Source organism: Salminus brasiliensis, chromosome 8 (assembly GCF_030463535.1).
Source record: "Salminus brasiliensis chromosome 8, fSalBra1.hap2, whole genome shotgun sequence".
NCBI classification, from domain to species: domain Eukaryota; kingdom Metazoa; phylum Chordata; class Actinopteri; order Characiformes; family Bryconidae; genus Salminus; species Salminus brasiliensis.
The window spans coordinates 1,240,857-1,260,338 of record NC_132885.1 but is presented as its reverse complement, the minus strand read 5'-3'; the positions used below and the strand labels follow the sequence as shown (position 1 = coordinate 1,260,338).

Sequence of the window (19,482 nt, the reverse complement as noted above, 5' to 3'; positions counted from 1 at the left end):
TTCTGGATATAATGGTTTAATGGAGACTTTCTTAAGCCGGTCCGAGTAGCTCAATGTTGAAGCTAGTTGTACACAGCGATAAAAACAAAGGATCGGAACTGGGTCTGGGTTAAAATAGCTGATATCAGATCAGCTTGAGCTTTTTATATTACTCTCAAGGCTTCTTCTTCTGAGTTTTTCCTGCCACTGTCCCCTCTGGCTTGCTGAAAAGAGGCTCGGACCCGGCTCTCTGTAAAGGATCTGTTAGGAATGAATAAGCTTGTTGAGTTGAATTGAATTCTATTTAATAAAGAACCCTTAAAGAACCACTTTTCTAAGAGTGTGCAGCACCACCTCCACATGTAGAAGAACCTGTTTCAGTCATTTCGTCCTTCGCGCTCCTCGTTCTGCTGGGTTCAGCTCTGCAGTGTATCAGACTGGCAGTGTTGGGCAGAAGGCCATCAATCAACCTTGATCATCAGATTCCTCTGGATTATTTTTTCAGACTTTGCTGGATGTATAATTTAACACGCTATTTTAGAATAACACAAACATCTTTAATATTTCACACTGTTTTCTCTGGGACTTTAAGCCAACACACTCACACACAACAATCACAACGGGTTGTTTATTTTTGGTTTGTCATGGTTGCTTATTTGATTCTTTATTTATATTTATTTGTTTATTTATTATTTCTTGCGTAGAAGCACTCAGATAAACAGTCGTGTGTGTGTGTGTGTAAAAGACTGCTCGGGTACTGCACTGGTAAATAACGTGTGGTTGTGTGCAAGAGTGTGTGTGTATGTCGGCCCCAAGGCTGGCATAGCTGGTAGAAGAGGTGTGTATCTGTGAGTGTGTTAGTGTAAGTGTGCGTGTGCGTGTGTGTGTTTTTCAACCTGAGGCACACCTCCCGGTAAGGAATGCATGCATACACATGTATGTGTGTGTGTGTGTGTGAGGGAGAGTGGTGTGTGTTCTCTGTGTGAGGGTGTTTGGGGGGGCTCTGCTTGAGAATGATTAGTGGCTGTAATTTGCTGGTGTGGCGCGGTGGGACTGGGCCGGTGTTGCCGGTGGAAGAGTGATGAGTGTGAAGGCTGCTGTAGGCTACAGTCTGGACCTGACGGTCTCCTGTAACACACCACTACAGCGACACAGCCAGCGGGAGGAGGACTAAAAAAAAAACACCCTCCTCACGTATTATTATGACAGGAATAATATATAGCAGAAATAAAGCTACAGCAAAGCCGTGTCCAGTGGCCTACTTCGCTTTAATGCAGTAGTGGAGAGCGGAGCCCAAAACACTTTTAGCAAAGAAGTTTAAGTTTCTGAACGAGATTAAAATTGTATAAAATTCACAAACAAGCTGCACATCTTTGCTACAAATGTTAACGATTGATTTTTAAATTAAGGGGCAAATAAGAGGCTCTGTTTAACAAAATAAAATAATCCTCGCAGCAATGTTTTTTTCCCTGGACAATAATCCTCGCAGCAATGTTTTTTTCCCTGGACAGTCGAGACGGTTCCTCCAACAAAAGCAGGAGATACTCTTTTTAAATAGCCTGGATTTCAAAAGAAACAATGAATGAGCAGGTGTCCCAATACTTTTGTCCATATATTGCAATAATTTAGTTGCAATAAATAGTTGTAATTATACCAAGGCAATGTTTACATGCTGTACAGACGTAATAATGACCAAGACTGAGGTTATTTCGAATTGTTTAGACCCAGAACCAGACCCAGAAGTTTTATATTTATATATAATACAAATATAGAATATTTATATGGTGTTTTTAATGGCTCAGATCTGATTGGCACACAGTTGGAAGAGTTCAGACAAAACTCTGTAGTGCGAGCATAGCTTAGCATAGGCCTCAACATTACATTACGCCTGCATTTACACGTTTTAAGCAGATGCTGTTCTCCAGAGCGACTTCAAACCCATGCAAGCGGTGATTTAAGGTACCTGAAGATACAGGTGCTGCAGTAACCTCCGGCTTAGGAGACACCAGTCGTAGCATAGATTGATCTACTTAAATAGCTGCAGCTGTTGACGTTGAGCCGAAGAATTGAATTCGTTTTCTGCGTTTCTGTGAGGCTTCTAGAAAACCTTCTAGAGAAACAGGCAGAAATCTGGCAGCTTCCAGGACACTTCACAGGCTTCTGTGCTGGCGCTCGAGATGCAGCACAGGGCTCTGCCATCTTTCTCATTCCCTCCAATTTATTAAGGGAAGCAGGGCTGAGAGAGGAGCTGGGAAGCTGGGTGTTTTACCTACTTGTGATTTCCCAGCCCCCCCTTCGGCTACTCGACGTTGATGTATTAGGGGGGCTTCCAGCTTGTTGCTTTGCAGCAGGAGAGCAGGAGGCTGCAGGCGGTACTGATTATTTGAAAGGCTCAGATCTCTGCTTGGTGGACTCGGCAAGGTTCCCAGCAGTGTGGAGTCAGGGCTCCCTGCAGAGCAGCGGGAGGCCGAGAGGACCTCGGGCAGGGGGGGATTGCGTGCTGAAGCACAGAGCTGAAATAAAAACCTGGGGAAACCTGGAATTCGGATACAGATGAGGGTTAGCCTCAGTGGTCGAATTGTAAGGGGCTTTAGGGTGTAACAATTTCAGTACAGCGTCATAAAACCAGACATCTGGGTGCACTGGCCGACAGCCGGCAGCTTTAATCCTGTATGCACACTGGGCGTACATTATGTATTATATTGTTGTTCGTTTTTGGAAATATAATGGGGACAGCAGCAGATCTTTTGGAAGTTTTATTGAATGTTTGTTTGGGAATGGGTCTTGTCATACTTCATTCTGGATAGAAATGTTTTTAAGAGACTTTTCAAGCCGATCCGAGTAGCTCAATGTTGAAGCTGGTTTTACACAGCGTTAAAAACAAAGGATCGGAACTGCTTCTGAGTCGAAATAGCTGATATCAGATCAGCTTGAGCTTATTATATTACTCACAAGGCTTCTTCTTCTCGGTCTGAGGGTGTTTTTCCCACCACTGTCCCCTTTGGCTTGCTGAAAAGAGGCTCAGACCCGGATCTCTGTAAAGGAAACCTGGAATTCGGATACAGATGAGGGTTAGCCTCAGTGGTCGAATTGTAAGGGGCTTTAGGGTGAAACAATTTCAGTACAGTGTCATAAAACTAGGCATCAGAGTTAGCCTGTATGCACACTGAGCGTACAATATTTATTATTTTGTTGTTCGCTTTTGGTAATATCATAGGGACAGCAGCAGATCTTTTGGAAGTTTTATTGAATGTTTGTTTGGGAATGAGACAATTTTTTGGCTGCGTCCACTCTTCACTCACACTATTATGATGCAAATGCATTTGAAGGTCGATACCTTTTTATACATTCTATTGGCAGTACTTTTCTACATGGACTAGACAAGCTGTGTATGTGCATCTGCACATCTGTGTCAGCAATATGTGTCTTTTGGACATACAATGTCTGTATTGTGTAAATATAATCCACTCAAAATCTCTCAATCAGAAGTGGTTTCTCTGTGGCACTGCTACAAGAACCATCCTTTGCACAATACAGTTAGCCAAGAACCAAGACATTTTTACAAATATCAAAAATCAAATCAAACCTTAAATAAAAAATATAAAATAGATATGTGTGTGAGGTTAAAATGACTGAGATTCCAAAGGGTGCAGTTGTACATAACAGTCTACTCAGCAGGTGGACGCATGCTTTGACCCAAGCATACCTTGTTGGTTGAAGGTGAAGAAATACTGCAGCTTACATTAAAACCAGTTTGACATGACTCAAATATGAATAAAAATCAACAGCAGACATAGAATTCAATAGTAGACCCGGTTAAATCATACTGTAATACGCCATGATTCCAACTGGGATTGAAAGTTGACAGTTTTACTTGCAGTATTCTTGTTTTAGTCTGTGAACCCTGGCTGGACTACACAATTTTAGTCTGGACTTATGAATTACTTTAGATCTGCGAACTATGCCAGTTATAAAAACGAATACAGAACAATACGAATAATTGGACAGAAAGAGTTAAATAATGAAGAGCTGTGTCTAATGTGAGAGTTGTGAGAGTATGAGTGAGTGTAGGACACATGCTCAGTGTTAATGTAAAAGTACATGCATTTTAAATAGTCAGTTGCACAGTTATGAATATCAAGAGTGCTGTGAATGCATCAGCATGAGAATCCAAAGTATTACAGCACTGCAGCAGGGGGCAGCAGGGTGGTGAAGAGCTGGGTCGGGCAGTATTGGGACAGAAAACAGAAAGGAAAGAAAAAATGAATGGGGTTAGGGAGACTGTGGTAAATATTAATGTGTCAACACAGCGGGAGAGCCTGGACCAAAGGCTAGGCAGGCAGCAGCACCTAATCACAAGCAGACTAAATAGACTGTTTGTAATGATGGGCAATAATCATAATGAGGGACCAGGCATCATTACCACCAGCCTCAAGCTCCTCAGACTCAGTAGGGTCGGTGACTATGGGAATTAGGGAAAAAGTGTCCTTGATACATTGCAAAAAATTATATATTGGCAATCTTTTTAAATCTCATTTTTAATATGCTGTACAAACAACTCAACTGGCAGGTCATTTTGCTTGTATTAGGGAGCATTTAATGACAAAAGTTAAATTATGTTATGTTTTATATCTGCTAAAATATCTGCTAATAGAATAAGTCACCTTTAGGAGATAAAGTGTAACATAAAACAAATAAGTGAAGTTAATAACTAATCTCTAATTATTTAGATTACATTTAAAGTGATTATTCCACTTGCTAAGATATCCTTTGTTGCGGTTCATGAACAGGTTTATTGAGAGATGCTATAGTATAGCTCTTGCAGAGGCTGTGAGTATTTGGTGTTAGTCAGTCCACAGCTGCAGAGTCCCACAAAGTGCTTTAATTTCAAGAAATCGTTATTATACATCACTCCATTCATTCCTTCACACTTTCCTTTCATAGCAGTCACTCACTGTGATCTGCACAGCTGACACTACACAAACACTGCCTTCAGTCTGCTCCCAGAGCCCTTTGAGAGTTTGGCATGGCTTTCTGAGAGTGCTCTGATTGGTTCAATTGAATTTTTTTGGCCCCAGTTTGAAAAATATGTTGGGTCATGGCCCGGGTGCTATCTGCCTTCCTTTATGTCAAGCAAGAACAACAATAAGCAAGATTCAATGAGGGTAAAATCTCAGAAGATGAGGTGGGAACAACCGTAACAACAGCAGTAGTCTTGGCAAAGTCAACTCACAGACCATGTGGATAGAAGAAGCAGAGTGGAGGATAGTAGATCATTGGCAAACACACAAATACTTATTTAATGTTCCCACAATTAGCAGAGTTGGGCCAAGAAAGACAAGAAATGCAGCTCATCAGTCATCTTAGCGTTTCCATATTTTCAGAATGAGGGCTGTGTTTTCCTGGTTATGATTTGATTGATGAACCATTTGGCTCTTTTATTAAGATTAGGGTTGATTCTGTCTTTGGAGCCGAGTTGTAAAGGTACTTCAAAGGGGTTCTTTGAGTGGTACAAACAATTAGGAGAACCACCTTTGCTTTATTAAATAACCATGACTATGAATACGATGTATTTAGAACTAGGGCTGAGCGATATGGTAAAAATACTATATCACAATATTTAAAGACACATGAATCGTTTTTTTATCACGATACATGTAAATCACAGACTAAATGCATCGGTATCTACAGATTCTTATAAACTACTATTCAGATCCATTTCTACTCAACATCTTCATCTGATCTTCATCTGATGAACCCAGTCTAATTACACTGTTAGTAATGAAACCTGCAGCTGATCAGTGTTTATTAAGCACTAACAGTCTCCTCTATATGATTAGAAAAGTTTATTGTTATCACCATAATAAAATTTATGACAATATGATAAAATATCGTCGTATTGCTCAGCTCTATGTAAAACCTACTAAAGAAGGTTTAAAGAACCCTTCCTTTTTGTATTTTTTTGTAGGAATTAAGAACCATTGACAGAAACTGAAACTCAAAATGAAAACCTTCCTAAGAACATAAGGGAGGAGGAACCTCTAAAAGGAACTAATACTCAACAAATGAACATCCAATAGATCCTGAGGAACAACCTCTAGATGGAACCGGTAGTCATAAGCTAAACCTACTTAACAGTAGGAGGGAACCACTTCTTTGCTAGATCCTAAAGAACAACTTTTTTTGATTGCTTAAAGTATCTTCTGGTGGAAGCATACAGCATACTATTTTTGCAAATGATATGTCTGGAGAAACTACACTTTTAAGATTCTCAACAATAGATGTTCTTAGAATTGTGCCTAAAACATAAATGATCAATGAACCATTAGAACCTTTAAACCTTTACTTCAATGGGTCTTTATGCAAAAAAAAAATACTCAAAAACTCAAACAACCATTTAAATGGTTTGACTAATTAAATGGTTCTTTGTGCAGATTTTTTATAAGAGACCCAGAAGCCAAGTTAAAGGTTCTTCACACTCTTCACAAACATGGTTCCTAATGGAAACTAAAAGTTTATTAAAAGCGAGTTATTCTATGGTGGAGGTCTTCAAATCTGGACATTGAAGCCTCCAGTCCTGGATTTTGCAATCCCTGATGGGTGTAACACTACATGGCCATTCAGTCACATTAACTGTTCCCTTAACTTCCAATAAGGACAAAGTCCAGGACTGGGAACTGGGTTCAAGGTCCAGATTTGAAGACCCCTGTTTTATAGCATCGCTCAAACTTACTGTTACTGTTAAGAGTGTAGTACATCAAGGTTACTGGACTTGTGTTTTTTTCATGTAGAGCAATCTTCCACCACTCATTAGCTGATGAAGGTCTTCACACTGATGTTCTTCTGCCGGACAGTCCAGTTACCTGAGTGATCGATAAGACACAAATACACCAACAGTGTTTGATGTAACATCAAAAGGATATTCTGTACCAAAGTGTCCATTCAGCTTTTGTTAAACACTGCTCTTGCTCCTCACTGGTACAGCTGTATAACATAATACAGTACAGTGGGACTGTCTAGAGAAAGCTGTTTGAACATCAGCCAAATTATGAAATATTAATGTCAAAGCGTTGGAGAATTACTGAAGAGCAAAGGCTGATCAAACAGCGCTGCAGCAGAATGCCTGAATCACTGTTTCTTCCAGAACTCTGCAGTAAGACGTGAGTCTCTAGGATTGTTGTTTTGGTCAGAGTTTATTTCTAAGGTCGGTAATATGCTATTTGGACAAAAGTTTTGGGACACCTGCTTATTCATTGTTTTTTTTTTTTAATGAAATCAGATTTCACTAATACTAATAAGATGTTAGATTATTTAGTAATACAAGGACAAGAGCATAATTGAGGTCAGGATGCTAGATGATCACCACCACACCTCGTCCCCAACTTCCCAGTTCGTTCCAAAAGTATTAGATGGAGCTCCACCACCATCATTCCAGAGAACACAGCTCCTCCACTGCTCCACGGCTCAATGCTGGGGGTCTGTCTACCCCTCTATTGGCCCACCTACAGCCTAGCATTAGATTAAGATATTTAAGTACAATTAGAAGCTTGTGAACGACTCGTTCCACCATCTCGACCATTCCTCACCACCTTGAGGGATAGTGAGTCAAACTGAGCCAGACTTAAAGCTCAAAGGGCTCTTTATCCACAGATATATTGATAAATTGTTTGATTAGATGCAGATTAGGATTTGAAATAGTGTCTGAAGTTAATGTGGCTTATTCTGAGATACTGTATCATCTATCGCCACTTTCTCCACAGAAGCAACGCTTGTTTAAATGCTATACCATCAAACACACCACACTGTATTAAAAATCTATTTGACTCTGAATTGGATTGGATTGTTTTCTCCTCTTCATCTTAACAGTTTCTGCTTATACACAAAGGGCATTTACAAGCCTAGACTTCATCAGACTGGGCTTAACAGTCACGGCTCAGTTGTAAATATCACTATATGGGAATAAATTGCATTGAATTGAATAAAGCAGGTTCTTCAGGCTTTTCTGCAAACCCCAGTGGATTGACGGAAAAGTGGAGGAGTTCTTCACAATTCTTTGTCTCTTTTTTTTGCAGTAAGAATTTCTCCCTCAGGCACAGCGGCATCCTGACATCCTGCCTACACACTCTTGTACATCCTTACACACTTATGACATCGTTCACACTAAAGGATTTATTCATATATTGAGTGAAATAAAAAAAAAACATAGAAAACAAATGGTAACTTTGTGTGTTTTTTAGCGGTTTGCTGTAAGATTGTGTGGTTATTCAAATGATTGGACATCAGAACTCATTATTAATATTTATGAATATTCATTATATGTAAAATGATATTTGATATATCTGAAATTATGAATATACTAAAGTGTAAAGTCCATTAGATCAATCCATACTGAGTTGATCCTCAAAATCATCAGTAAATGAGCGGCAGCTGAAACCGCTCCGCCCCCTCAGTCTGTTTACTCTTTATTCCCATCTGCAGGTTAGAGCACCTCCTACAACATGATGGGAGAGGCCTTCCTATTTTCAGACTCCTGACCATGGATGTCTGTGGTGTCAATGGGATTTGAACTTATGATCCCCTTAATGAGTCTTCTGAGAAGCGGACAGTTAGACAGTCGCTCCACTCTTGAGCTGTGAAGCTGTGTACATTTCTGAGTCTGAGAATAAAGGGAAGGTAAATTTACTCAAATTTACTCAGAACTGGGTTTTTATGGAGTGCAATTTTACAGCTCTAGACCGGCCCTACGGTCTAACTGCTGCTCAGCAAGTGTGAGGAGGTCATAAGTTGAAATCCCAACAAGGGCTCAGCGCTCTATTGTCAATAGCCTCCCGGTTTGGGGACGTCATGTGATGGGGGAGGGAGGAGGAGCCACGGACTGAACGTTTTATACAGTATTGAATCAGTTGAGTTAACTCTCAAAACGCTCAGTAATCAGGTTACTGCATCAGTTACTGCAAAGTCAGACTGACCACTTTTTTACTGTGTAATATTATCTTATCATTCAAATACCATATAAACTGTAATGGATATTTCTGATAATATCCATTATCAGGAATATTATAATATTCCTATCAAGTTCTGATGTCCAATTATTACCAATTATTATAATAAAATAAAGTGTTACCATTTGTTTTTTTTTGTAGTTTGTTTCTTGTTCAACTTCACTCAATATATGGTTAAATGTTTGAGTGTGAAAGTTGTCATTAAGTGTGTGAGGATGTACAAGAGTGTATAGGCTGGATGTCTGGATGCTGCAGTGCCTGGGGAGAACTTCCAGTGCTAACAGTTCATGAGAATTAGAGCTCCTCCACTTTTCCTTCTATCCACTGGGGCTTCCAGAAACCCCCTGAAGAACCTGCTTCATCATATCTAATTCAATTCAATGAAATTTAATTCGCATATAGTTATATTTCCACCTGAGCTGCGGTTGGAAGGGCCAGTCTGCAAATGTCTGTGTATGAAGTATGTGGTCAAGTGTCCACTCATGGAGCTCATTGTTTAAACGTACTTGTTGTTAAGCAGCTAAAGAGGTCAAATGGATTTTTGAATCTGTAGAATTTCTCTGAGAGCTTTTTTCATTTCAGTTGCTTTTCCATTGCACTTTGTAAATATACATTCACAGCATTTAGCAGACACTTTTCTCCAGAACGACTTACAAAAGTGCTTTGTTTTTTACTTAAGAACCTCAGCTAGTTTAAATAGACTACAATTCAAAGCTCCTCTAATCTTAGACTCTACTAAACACAAGTCAATATGGAGACCATAATACTCTACTCTTCACCCAAGTCCTCTCAGAAGAGGAGGGTCTTCAGTCTGGGTTTGAGGACAGCGAGCGTTGGACTCTGCTGTTCGGACACCCAGGGGAAGTTCGTTCCACCACTTCGGTGCAGGACAGTAAAAAGTCTGGACGCTCGTCTTCCGTGGATCTTAAAGGATGGCGGGTCGAGCCGAGCCGTACTTGAAGCTGGAAGGGCTCTTGGTGCAGATCGGCTTTTGACCATCGCCATCAAGTACTGGTGGAGGGGCTGGCTGGTCCTGCATCCTGCTTACCTGCCTTCCATACCACACTGATTAGAATTCTATCAGAGCTGGTTAGAAGAGGACTCGGCAGCAGATCTGCTGGACTACCCATTGTTTTAAATGTATATGCAGTGTTTCACTGTTCAGGGCTGAGGCTGAGGACTGTTCTGTTTTCACTGTAACCTTCTTGTCTCCGCAGGCTTCAAGCAGAGGAGGAGGCAGGTGCTGGGCGAAGCATCCAGAAGCACAGAGAGCTGCCCGCACTTCCTGGAGGCCATTCCCTGTGAGGATCCGGTGTGTTTCGGGTGGCGTGTGGAGGCAGAGGGGGTGTGTGTGCCCAAGGAAGGAACCTGTGGATCCGGCACCAGAACCCAAACTGTGGTCTGTGTCAACTCTCAAGGTACTGTAAAATTCTTTAGTAGATTTGTTTTGAGTGCTTTTTCATGGGGCTGTAATTTAAGCGATCTGTAGATGATGATCCAGTATGAATCTGCAAGGTGTGTATTTTGTACAGTCTGACACTAATAATTACGGCTGTTTTTTAATCCAGTATGAATCTGCAGTGTATTTAAATTCTATAATCTCACAGTAATGGTTGTTGGGTGGTTTTTATCCAGTATGAATCTGCAGTGTATATCAATTTGATAGTTTTACGGTAATAGTGAGTTATTTTAATCCAGTATGAATCTGAAGTGTGTGTAGTTGTTTCAGTCTGACAGTAATAACTGTGGAGTGTTTTTAATCCAGTATGAATTTGCAGTGGGTGTATTTTGTACAGTCTGACAGTAATGGTTATGAATGGCTTTTAATCCAGTATGAATCTGCAGTGGGTTTAAATTGTATAGTCTGACAGTAATGGTTGTGGGGTGATTTTAATCCAGTATGAATCTGCAGTGTATTTACATTCTTATTCTGATAGTAATGGTTGTGGGGTGGTTTTAATCCAGTATGAATCTGCAGTGTGTATAAATTTGATAGTTTTACGGTAATGGTGAGTTACTTTAATCCAGTATGAATCTGAAGTGTATGCAGTTGTTTCAGTCTGACAGTAATAATTGTAGAGTGAGTTAAATCCAGTATGAATCTGCAGTGGGTGTATTTTGTACAGTCTGACAGTAATGGTCATGAATGGCTTTTAATCCAGTATGAATCTGCGATTTGTTTAAATGTTATAACCTGACAGTAATGGTTGTTGGGTGATTTTAATCCATGTATAAATCTGCAGTGTGTATCAATTTGATAGTTTGCCAATAATGTTGTTTTTACAGTCTGAAAATAATAATTATGGTGTGATTTTAATCCAGTATGAATCTGCAGTGTATTTAAATTGTATAGTGTGACAGTAATGGTTGTTGGGAGATTTTCATCCAGTATGAATCTGCAGTGTGTGTAGTTGTTTCAGTCTGACAGTAATAATTGTGGAGTGAGTTAAATCCAGTATGAATCAGTGTTAGCAAATTATAATCAGACTGATCTGATTTCAGTCACCATGGCCATGAACTGGTGAATACGTCCACCTGATCTCAGAGCTGACGTGAATGTGAATACTCAACACTGACAAAACATCACATTTCAGCAGAAAATCGGATTTGGGTCAGTGCAGCTGTGTTCAGGTGAACACAGCCAGAGTTGTTGAACATCAGGAAAGTGCTGTGCTGTTATCCTGGAACGTCCCAGCGGGTATTACAGCTCTTTTTAGGCCGCTGAAGAGGTGCCTGGTCTCTTACACCTGAAAGAAAAAGCCTGAAAGTACTTTTACATGTGCCAAGAGGAGTCACTCTCCCCTCCAACACTCCTCCACTGTATATCACAGCCTATTCCTCTAGTCAGAAACTGGGATTTGGAGGGAAACTAGGCTGCTCGGGACGCCTCGCTGCAGCGGGATAGTTTAGGGAATGTGCCGCCTGGCCCAGTTGTAGCGCCACTCTGTCCTGTTACTGTTTATAGTGCCTGTAATTTATGAGGAAGTTGGCAGGTAGATGGAATGGGTGGCATTGTGAAGTTGATAAGGGCTTGAGCGAGGGTGTAATTGCTCATCTCTACAGCCTATAAACCTAATTGCATCTTTTTTGCATGTTTTATTATTCTGTCACAATAGATTACGTGTAGGTTTATTAAGGAGGCCGGGAAGGATCGAAACCAGTTAGCTAATGAAGGAGCCTGATGAGAATTGACACGGATGTGCGAGAGCAGGTGCTCAGGGCATTTCGGGGAAAAAAAAATGGCACATGATGAAGCTCCAAGCTGGAGCACACTTTGCTGCTTGTCTACAGGGGCTTTATTAAAAGTAGGTAATGAGGGCATATTGTGCCTCAGCAGTGACTTTCAAGTTTTGATACTAACTATTTAAGATTATCTGTACAGTCTATATTACGTGTGTATTATTACCATATTATGGACTGTCTGAAGTGCTCGGGTGGTCCACGGCGATTGGAAGGGGATATCTGCTGTTTATGCTTTATTTGTATGATGGCAGCTGTTCACTGTGTTCATAATCAACAGTATGTTGTACATCTCCCTTTATTAAGGAGCCTTCCTCTCTTATAGTATGTACCCCAGCAGCGAGCACATGGTACATAAGACATAAAACTAAGGTTTGTGGGAAAATGCAAGTGTGGCTAATACTGAGAGGAAGCTAATTAGGACCGTTCCCTTCCTTTGTATAGAAATTAAGCCAAAACTGGCCGCCATATCGTAAACAAAATTTGCAACCTGTGCAATAGAAACCAGAGACTATTTGGTAGACCCGCCCCCTTCTCCCAGAAAAATGGGCGGGTCTACCAAAGAGTCTCTGGTCTCCATTGCTCAGGTTGCAAATTTTGTTTACGATATGGCGGCCACTTTTGGCTTCGATGGGCCCTATTTTGTGCAATCCTTAGGCGAGCCATTAACCATGCAATGCATAGTTTGATTTAGGGGGCGTGTCAGTGTGGCTTTGCTATGGTAACGATGGGAAAAGTTCGCCTTGCGTGACTCGAAACATACAAAAAAGTCATGTACTCGAGTGCATTTTTTTTTTTTTTTGGGCATAATAAATTTGTGCAGTAATAAACCAATCAGTGTGTCTCAGAGCCAGGCAACAAACGAACGTCTGACTGTTGGCGTTGGCTTAGGTTGTTTTCTATGCCATTGACCTGAACACACCTAATTTCGGGACAAACGCAACCATCAGCGTAGTAGATATATTCGCAACCAGCGCTGCTGTTTAAACGATGTAGACTGAAGGCGTGAAGATAGACTGTTGGCAGGGTGTAAGATAGCAATGAGCATCGTGAGCTGGGAGTAAGCAGGGTGTAAGACAGAGCCCCGTGCCCCAGACCGACTTCACTGAGCTTTCAGCACAGAAGCAGTGCGGATTTTCCCCCTGGAATTCCAGTTTGTCCGGTAAGTGGGCGCTCCAACAGTAAAAGCCAGAGCACACCGACTCGACGAACACAAGCAAACACAAAACGAACAGAAAGGCTTTAAAATGATGGTGGACTGTACAAATTTGATAAGCCCAATAAGGAATGTACACACCCACTAGCCCACCTTCCAACCAGGTGAGCCTCATATGAGCATGTAGCAGGAACTTTGCTGTGAGGATTTGATTGCATTGAGTTACAAGAGCGTTGGTGAGGTCAGGATGTTGGATGATGATCACCACCCCACATCATCATCCACAACTCCCCAAATCATCCTATTCAAAAGTACTGGATGGAGCTCCACCACCATCATTCCAGAGAACACAGTTCTTCCACTGCTCCACAGCTCCTCAATGCTGGGGGGCTTTCTACCCCTCTAGCCCATGTCTGGCATTAGGCTGCATGGTGCTGATAGCTTCATGCTTATTAATTTGCTTCAGAGAGTCCTGTTCTATTGCCAGTACTTTTCTACAGGGTCTAGAAGCTATGTGTGTGTACATTTGCACATCTGTGTCAGCAATGGGTGCAACTTAAAGTACCTGAATGTCCACAAATATGTCCGTAAACATATAGTGTAGATACATTAGGCATCACACTGTGTCTGAACATCACCAAAATCAAAGTAAAATTTAAGTACAATTAGAAACGTGTGAACAGCTCATTCCACCATCTCAACCATCCCTCACCACCTTGAGAGGTGGCGGGTCGAGCTGAGCCATACGTGAAGCTTTGATTACTCAATAAATCAGTCAAAATAATCAGTAGATCAAAGGTGTGAAATGTATTGACATTCATTCCTCAGGTAGAAGTGAGTGGAGATACGAGGGTTTAAAAGACTTCTATAGAAGCTGAAGCATCAAATTAACAAGGTAGGCATTTCTAATAAAATGGCCAGTAAGTAAAGGCACAAGGTATGTTTCTAATAAAGTGGCCAGTGAGTGGAAGCACAAGGTAGGTGTTTCTAATAAAGTGGCCAGTAAGTGGAAGCACAAGGTAGGGGTTTCTAATAAAGTGGCCAGTGAGTGAAAGCATGAGGTAGATTGTTTCTAATAAAGTGGCCAGTAAGTGAAAGCACGAGGTAGGGGTTTCTAATAAAGTGGCCAGTGAGTGGAAGCACAAGGTAGGTGTTTCTAATAAAGTGGCCAGTACGTGGAAGCACAAGGTAGGGGTTTCTAATAAAGTGGCCAGTGAGTGAAAGCACAAGGTAGATTGTTTCTAATAAAGTGGCCAGTAAGTGAAAGCACGAGGTAGGGGTTTCTAATAAAGTGGCCAGTGAGTGGAAGCACAAGGTAGGTGTTTCTAATAAAGTGGCCAGTGAGTGGAAGCACAAGGTAGGGGTTTCTAATAAAGTGGCCAGTGAGTGGAAGCACAAGGTAGGGGTTTCTAATAAAGTGGCCAGTAAGTGGAAGCACAAGGTAGGGGTTTCTAATAAAGTGGCCAGAGAGTGGAAGCACAAGGTAGGTGTTTCTAATAAAGTGGCCAGTGAGTGGAAGCACAAGGTAGGGGTTTCTAATAAAGTGGCCAGTAAGCGGAAGCACAAGGTAGGGGTTTCTAATAAAGTGGCCAGTGAGTGGAAGCACAAGGTAGGGGTTTCTAATAAAGTGGCCAGTAAGCGGAAGCACAAGGTAGGTGTTTCTAATAAAGTGGCCAGTGAGTGGAAGCACAAGGTAGGGGTTTCTAATAAAGTGGCCAGTTAGTGGAAGCACAAGGTAGGTGTTTCTAATAAAGTGGCCAGTGAGTGGAAGCACAAGGTAGGTGTTTCTAATAAAGTGGCCAGATGTTTGGACAGAGGAAAGAGAGGCAGATCCATTCCTCATATCAGTTCAGAGATGGGCATGAAAGCCAGTCAGTTTTTATTATTTTCCACCATTTCACATTGACCTTTATCCCATAAGGCTGTTATGATGAACAGTGGCCTTGTCTGAATTCATCATGGATGTGAGAAATTTAATTAGGTCGTTATTTATAGATAAAACAGATTTGTTCAGCAGAGAACCAGATAATGATAGTTATTAGCAGCAGAGATCCAAGCAGCCATTGATTTCCATAATGACAGCAGTGAGAGGCTGGGCTATACTGGCCTTCTCTGGCTTTCATGTGTAGTGTTGTTTAACCTCCAGCAGTGTGTGTGTGTGTGTGTGTGTGTGTGTGTGTGTGTGTGTGTGTGTGTGTGTGTGTGTTTGGAGGAGCCTCACTCAGGACCTGTGTTTCCCACACTGTAGGTTCTTCTTCTGCGTGCTGCAGGAGTTTAGCAGTGATTCAGAGATAATTGATCTCAGGAGAGGAACGCCTCCTTGTTCTCCCTGCTTTGTGTCCTTCAGACAGGGTGTAGGTACGGCAGAGTGAAGAACGCCATCCGGGTGGTACACGAGACCGTCCCGGTGCTTCAGTTTACTCAGTTTATTCATTCAGTTTTACAACATAGGATTATATGCTGATAAAATAAGTGCTCCCTGGCCAGTTTATTAGAAACCCCTCTCTGTAGCCCATCTGATGCACAGTGTGTGTTAAACATCCTCTAGATCTTCTTCAGTGGTCAAGGAGGTGTTTCTAATAAAGTGGCCAGTGATTGGAAGCACAAGGTAGGGTTTCTAATAAAGTGGCCAGTGAGTGAAAGCACGAGGTAGGGGTTTCTAATAAAGTGGCCAGTGAGTGGAAGCACAAGGTAGGGGTTTCTAATAAAGTGGCCAGTGAGTGGAAGCACAAGGTAGGTGTTTCTAATAAAGTGGCCAGTGAGTGGAAGCACAAGGTAGAGGTTTCTAATAAAGTGGCCAGTGAGTGGATGCACAAGGTAGGTGTTTTTAATAAAGTGGCCAGTGAGTGGAAGCACAAGGTAGGGGTTTCTAATAAAGTGGCCAGTGAGTGGAAGCACAAGGTAGGGGTTTCTAATAAAGTGGCCAGTGAGTGGAAGCACAAGGTAGGGGTTTCTAATAAAGTGGCCAGTGAGTGGAAGCACAAGGTAGGGGTTTCTAATAAAGTGGCCAGTGAGTGGAAGCACAAGGTAGGGGTTTCTAATAAAGTGGCCAGTGAGTGGAAGCACAGGGTAGGTGGTTCTACTAATGTGGAGAGCATATCGGTTGGTTTCTGCTGATCTCGGCAGTCTGATCTCGGCAGTCTGATCTCGGCAGTCTGATCTCGGCAGTCTGACACTCTAAGAGATGAAATGTCATTTTCCTGTGCTGCTCTGCCCGAGAAGCCCAGCCGGAGCGGTCATGTTTTCTCTGTGTTTGAGGGCAGATCTGACCCGTATTGCTGGTCTCAGATCACTGTTTGTAAAAGCCTGTGTCCCGAGCCACAGTCTACTGGATATCCAGCTTCTTCCCACCGCAGCTTCCTCCTCCTTTAGCCTTTAGATGTTCTGAGATGTTCCGGTTCTGCTGCACGGTTTCTACACATTTACATACAGTAATTAGTTTCATAGTTAATCATGCAAATAATGATACTGATGTTTTCAGCTGTGTACCATCAAACACGCAGAGACCCAACTACCCTCTTATTTAGTGCCAGCTCAACTGTATTTGCAGGATTTGCATACCCCTAACCCCTTACTGAGCACTGTAATGATCTACAAACTGCCACCTGAGCACTAATACGCTTATTTTTATAAATAGATACAGTTTATTCATTTTTCACTGGTTTCATGTGTTTCATTGAGCTGCATCTGTTGCTGTGATCTCACTGAGTGACTGTGATGGTGTTTGTTGAGCTGAATCCATTATAGGAGGCATTACCTCCCTGCTGTTCACAGGTGGGCTAGCTCCATACTTAGCCACCAGCCACTGAGAGCTACATGCTGCAGCAGTGAGCATCTCTGAGACGTCCTCTTGTTCGGTGGCTCTTCCCTGCCATCATCACATCAATAATCTGTCTGTCTGTCTGTCTGTCTATCTGTCTGACTGTCTAACTTCATACTGTATCTTTTTGTCTGTCTATCTCACTGCCTCTGTATGTCTGTCTATCTCTGTAAATCTATCTGTCTGTCTATTTGCATGCTGCGTCTGTCTGTCTGTCTGTCTTACTGTCTCTGTCTGTCTGGCTTTGTCTGTCAATCTATCTGTCTGTCAACAGTATCTCTGTCTAACTACAAACTGTCTTTCTGTCTGTCTGTCTGTGTCTCATAGGTATGCTGTATCTGTTAGTCTGTCTGTTCATATGTCTGTCTGTCTAATTGCATGCTCTATCTGTCTGTCTGTCTCTGTCCATCAGTATATCTGTCTAAAATACATACTGTATCTTTCTGTCTGTCTATCTCACTGTCTCTGTCTCTCTGTCTGTCTGTCTGTCCGTGTCTGTCTGTCTCATTGTATACTGTATCTGTCTGTCCATCAGTATCTCTGTCTAACTACATATTGTATCTTTCTGTCTATCATACTGTCTCTGTCTGTCTGACAGACATACAGACAGACAATGTAGTTAGACATACACACTATGTCTAACTACATTGTCTGTCTGTATGTCTGTCTGTCCGTCCATCCATCCATCCTAAAATAAAGGTACTACAAAGTGTTCTTAGGATAATGCAGTAGAACCACCATGTTTGGTTCCCCTCAGATCTCTGTTTAAAACTGAAATGTTTGAAGAACCTTCAGATGATATAAAGTTTCTCCATCAGTCTGAGATTCATACTCCTCATACTTCTCATTTACCAAAAGTGCTTCTTCAGTGGCATCTCTCAAAGAACCCCTTTACCACCCTTTTACTTTATTTTGTAAGCGTGTACTGTATCTCTTACCGTCTGTGCCGACCTGCCGGCTGAAACCACTCATTTTAACGCCGGTTTTGAAGCTGAATTTCATTTCCCCCTTGCAGCTTCTCATTAGGAAAAAGAAAAGACTTAAATTCCTCGACCCGCGATGTCTTTGTGAAGTTCCTCGAGGCGGGGTGAAGGCGGTATTCAGTAAACGGAGGGGGTTTGTCAAAAAGTTCATTTGAAAGACCAGCCTGAATCGTTTCTGGTCAAGGGTGGCTGCCTGGGAGAGGCTTAACGGTGTATCTGGAGGATACAAAGAGGGAGAGGAGCGTGCTTTAACACGTAGTGCACTTATAGCGAAGTTTAAAGACTGTCCAGTTTCATCAAAATCAACGGAGGCATTGAGCTCCCAGCAGTGCAATTACCTTCAACAGCGAGGAGCAACGGAGTTCGATACCATGCTATCTCCACTATCTCCTTCTGCATCTCACTCTCTTTCTTTCTAAGTTAGACTTTTTCATTGCCCCTTATCCTCCTCAAGCGATGGCCACCATTCACCCGCTAAAGCAGGAGTGGCAGATTCCATCTCTCTGCTCTGTCTGCCCTTCCCAATCCCACAATTCCTTTAAGGGATATCAGACAGAGTCAATCCATGTAGATCTGAATTTGGACTCTGCTCTAACATCAGCCTGTCTCCTCTTTGTATTTGGGTTCACTAACGAGTTTAACAGAGTTTACTTTAGTGTTGAAGCCTAACACCTTCTGCTGACTGCTGCAGACCATCACCATCTCTCTGGACCTGCTCTGGATGTTCACATTAACCCTTTAAGGATGTTGTTATTTTGTTGTTATTAACTGTAGACTCAATCAAATTAAGGTCTTTAGTCTGAAGAACCTTCACTTTACTAATTGACCAACCTGAACAAATACATTATCCAGAACACTGATGAGCAGGTGATGAAGCAGGAAAGGTTTGAAGCAGGAAAAATGGGCAAGATTAAGAGTCTGAGACACTTGAACCAAACTGTGATGTTCTAGACGACTGGGTCAGAACATCTCCAAAACATCAGGCTGGTCTTGTAGGGTGTTCCTGGTATGCATGGTGAACCGGTGACAGGGACATGGGAGCCCAAGACTTACTTCATGATGCTCATGAAGGTCCTGCTTCATAACTTACAGGACTTAAAGTATCTGCTGCTAACATCTGAAGATGTCCAGATACTACAGGATGCATCAGGGGTCTGGTGGAGTCCATGCCTCAGTGAGTCAGAGCTGTTTGGATGGAACGAGGGGGACCTACACTGAATTAGGCAGGTGGTTTACGGCTGCTTAGTGTATATTTTTTGGTGTTGTCTTATTAGAGTTAGCGTTCCTAATCTTCTCTAAGAG

The 19,482-nt window shown here is 41.9% G+C and overlaps 1 protein-coding gene across 3 annotated transcripts in view; it reads left to right on the top strand.

Annotated features, from left to right (window-relative positions):
• Positions 1 to 19,482, top strand: part of thsd7ba (thrombospondin, type I, domain containing 7Ba) — a 364,279-nt gene that overhangs the window by 192,462 nt on the left and 152,335 nt on the right. For all 3 annotated transcript variants that reach the window (XM_072685348.1, XM_072685346.1, XM_072685347.1), the window contains exon 9: positions 10,199 to 10,399. In XM_072685348.1, the coding sequence (XP_072541449.1) occupies positions 10,199 to 10,399 (201 nt within the window). The remainder of the gene's footprint in view (positions 1 to 10,198; positions 10,400 to 19,482) is intronic.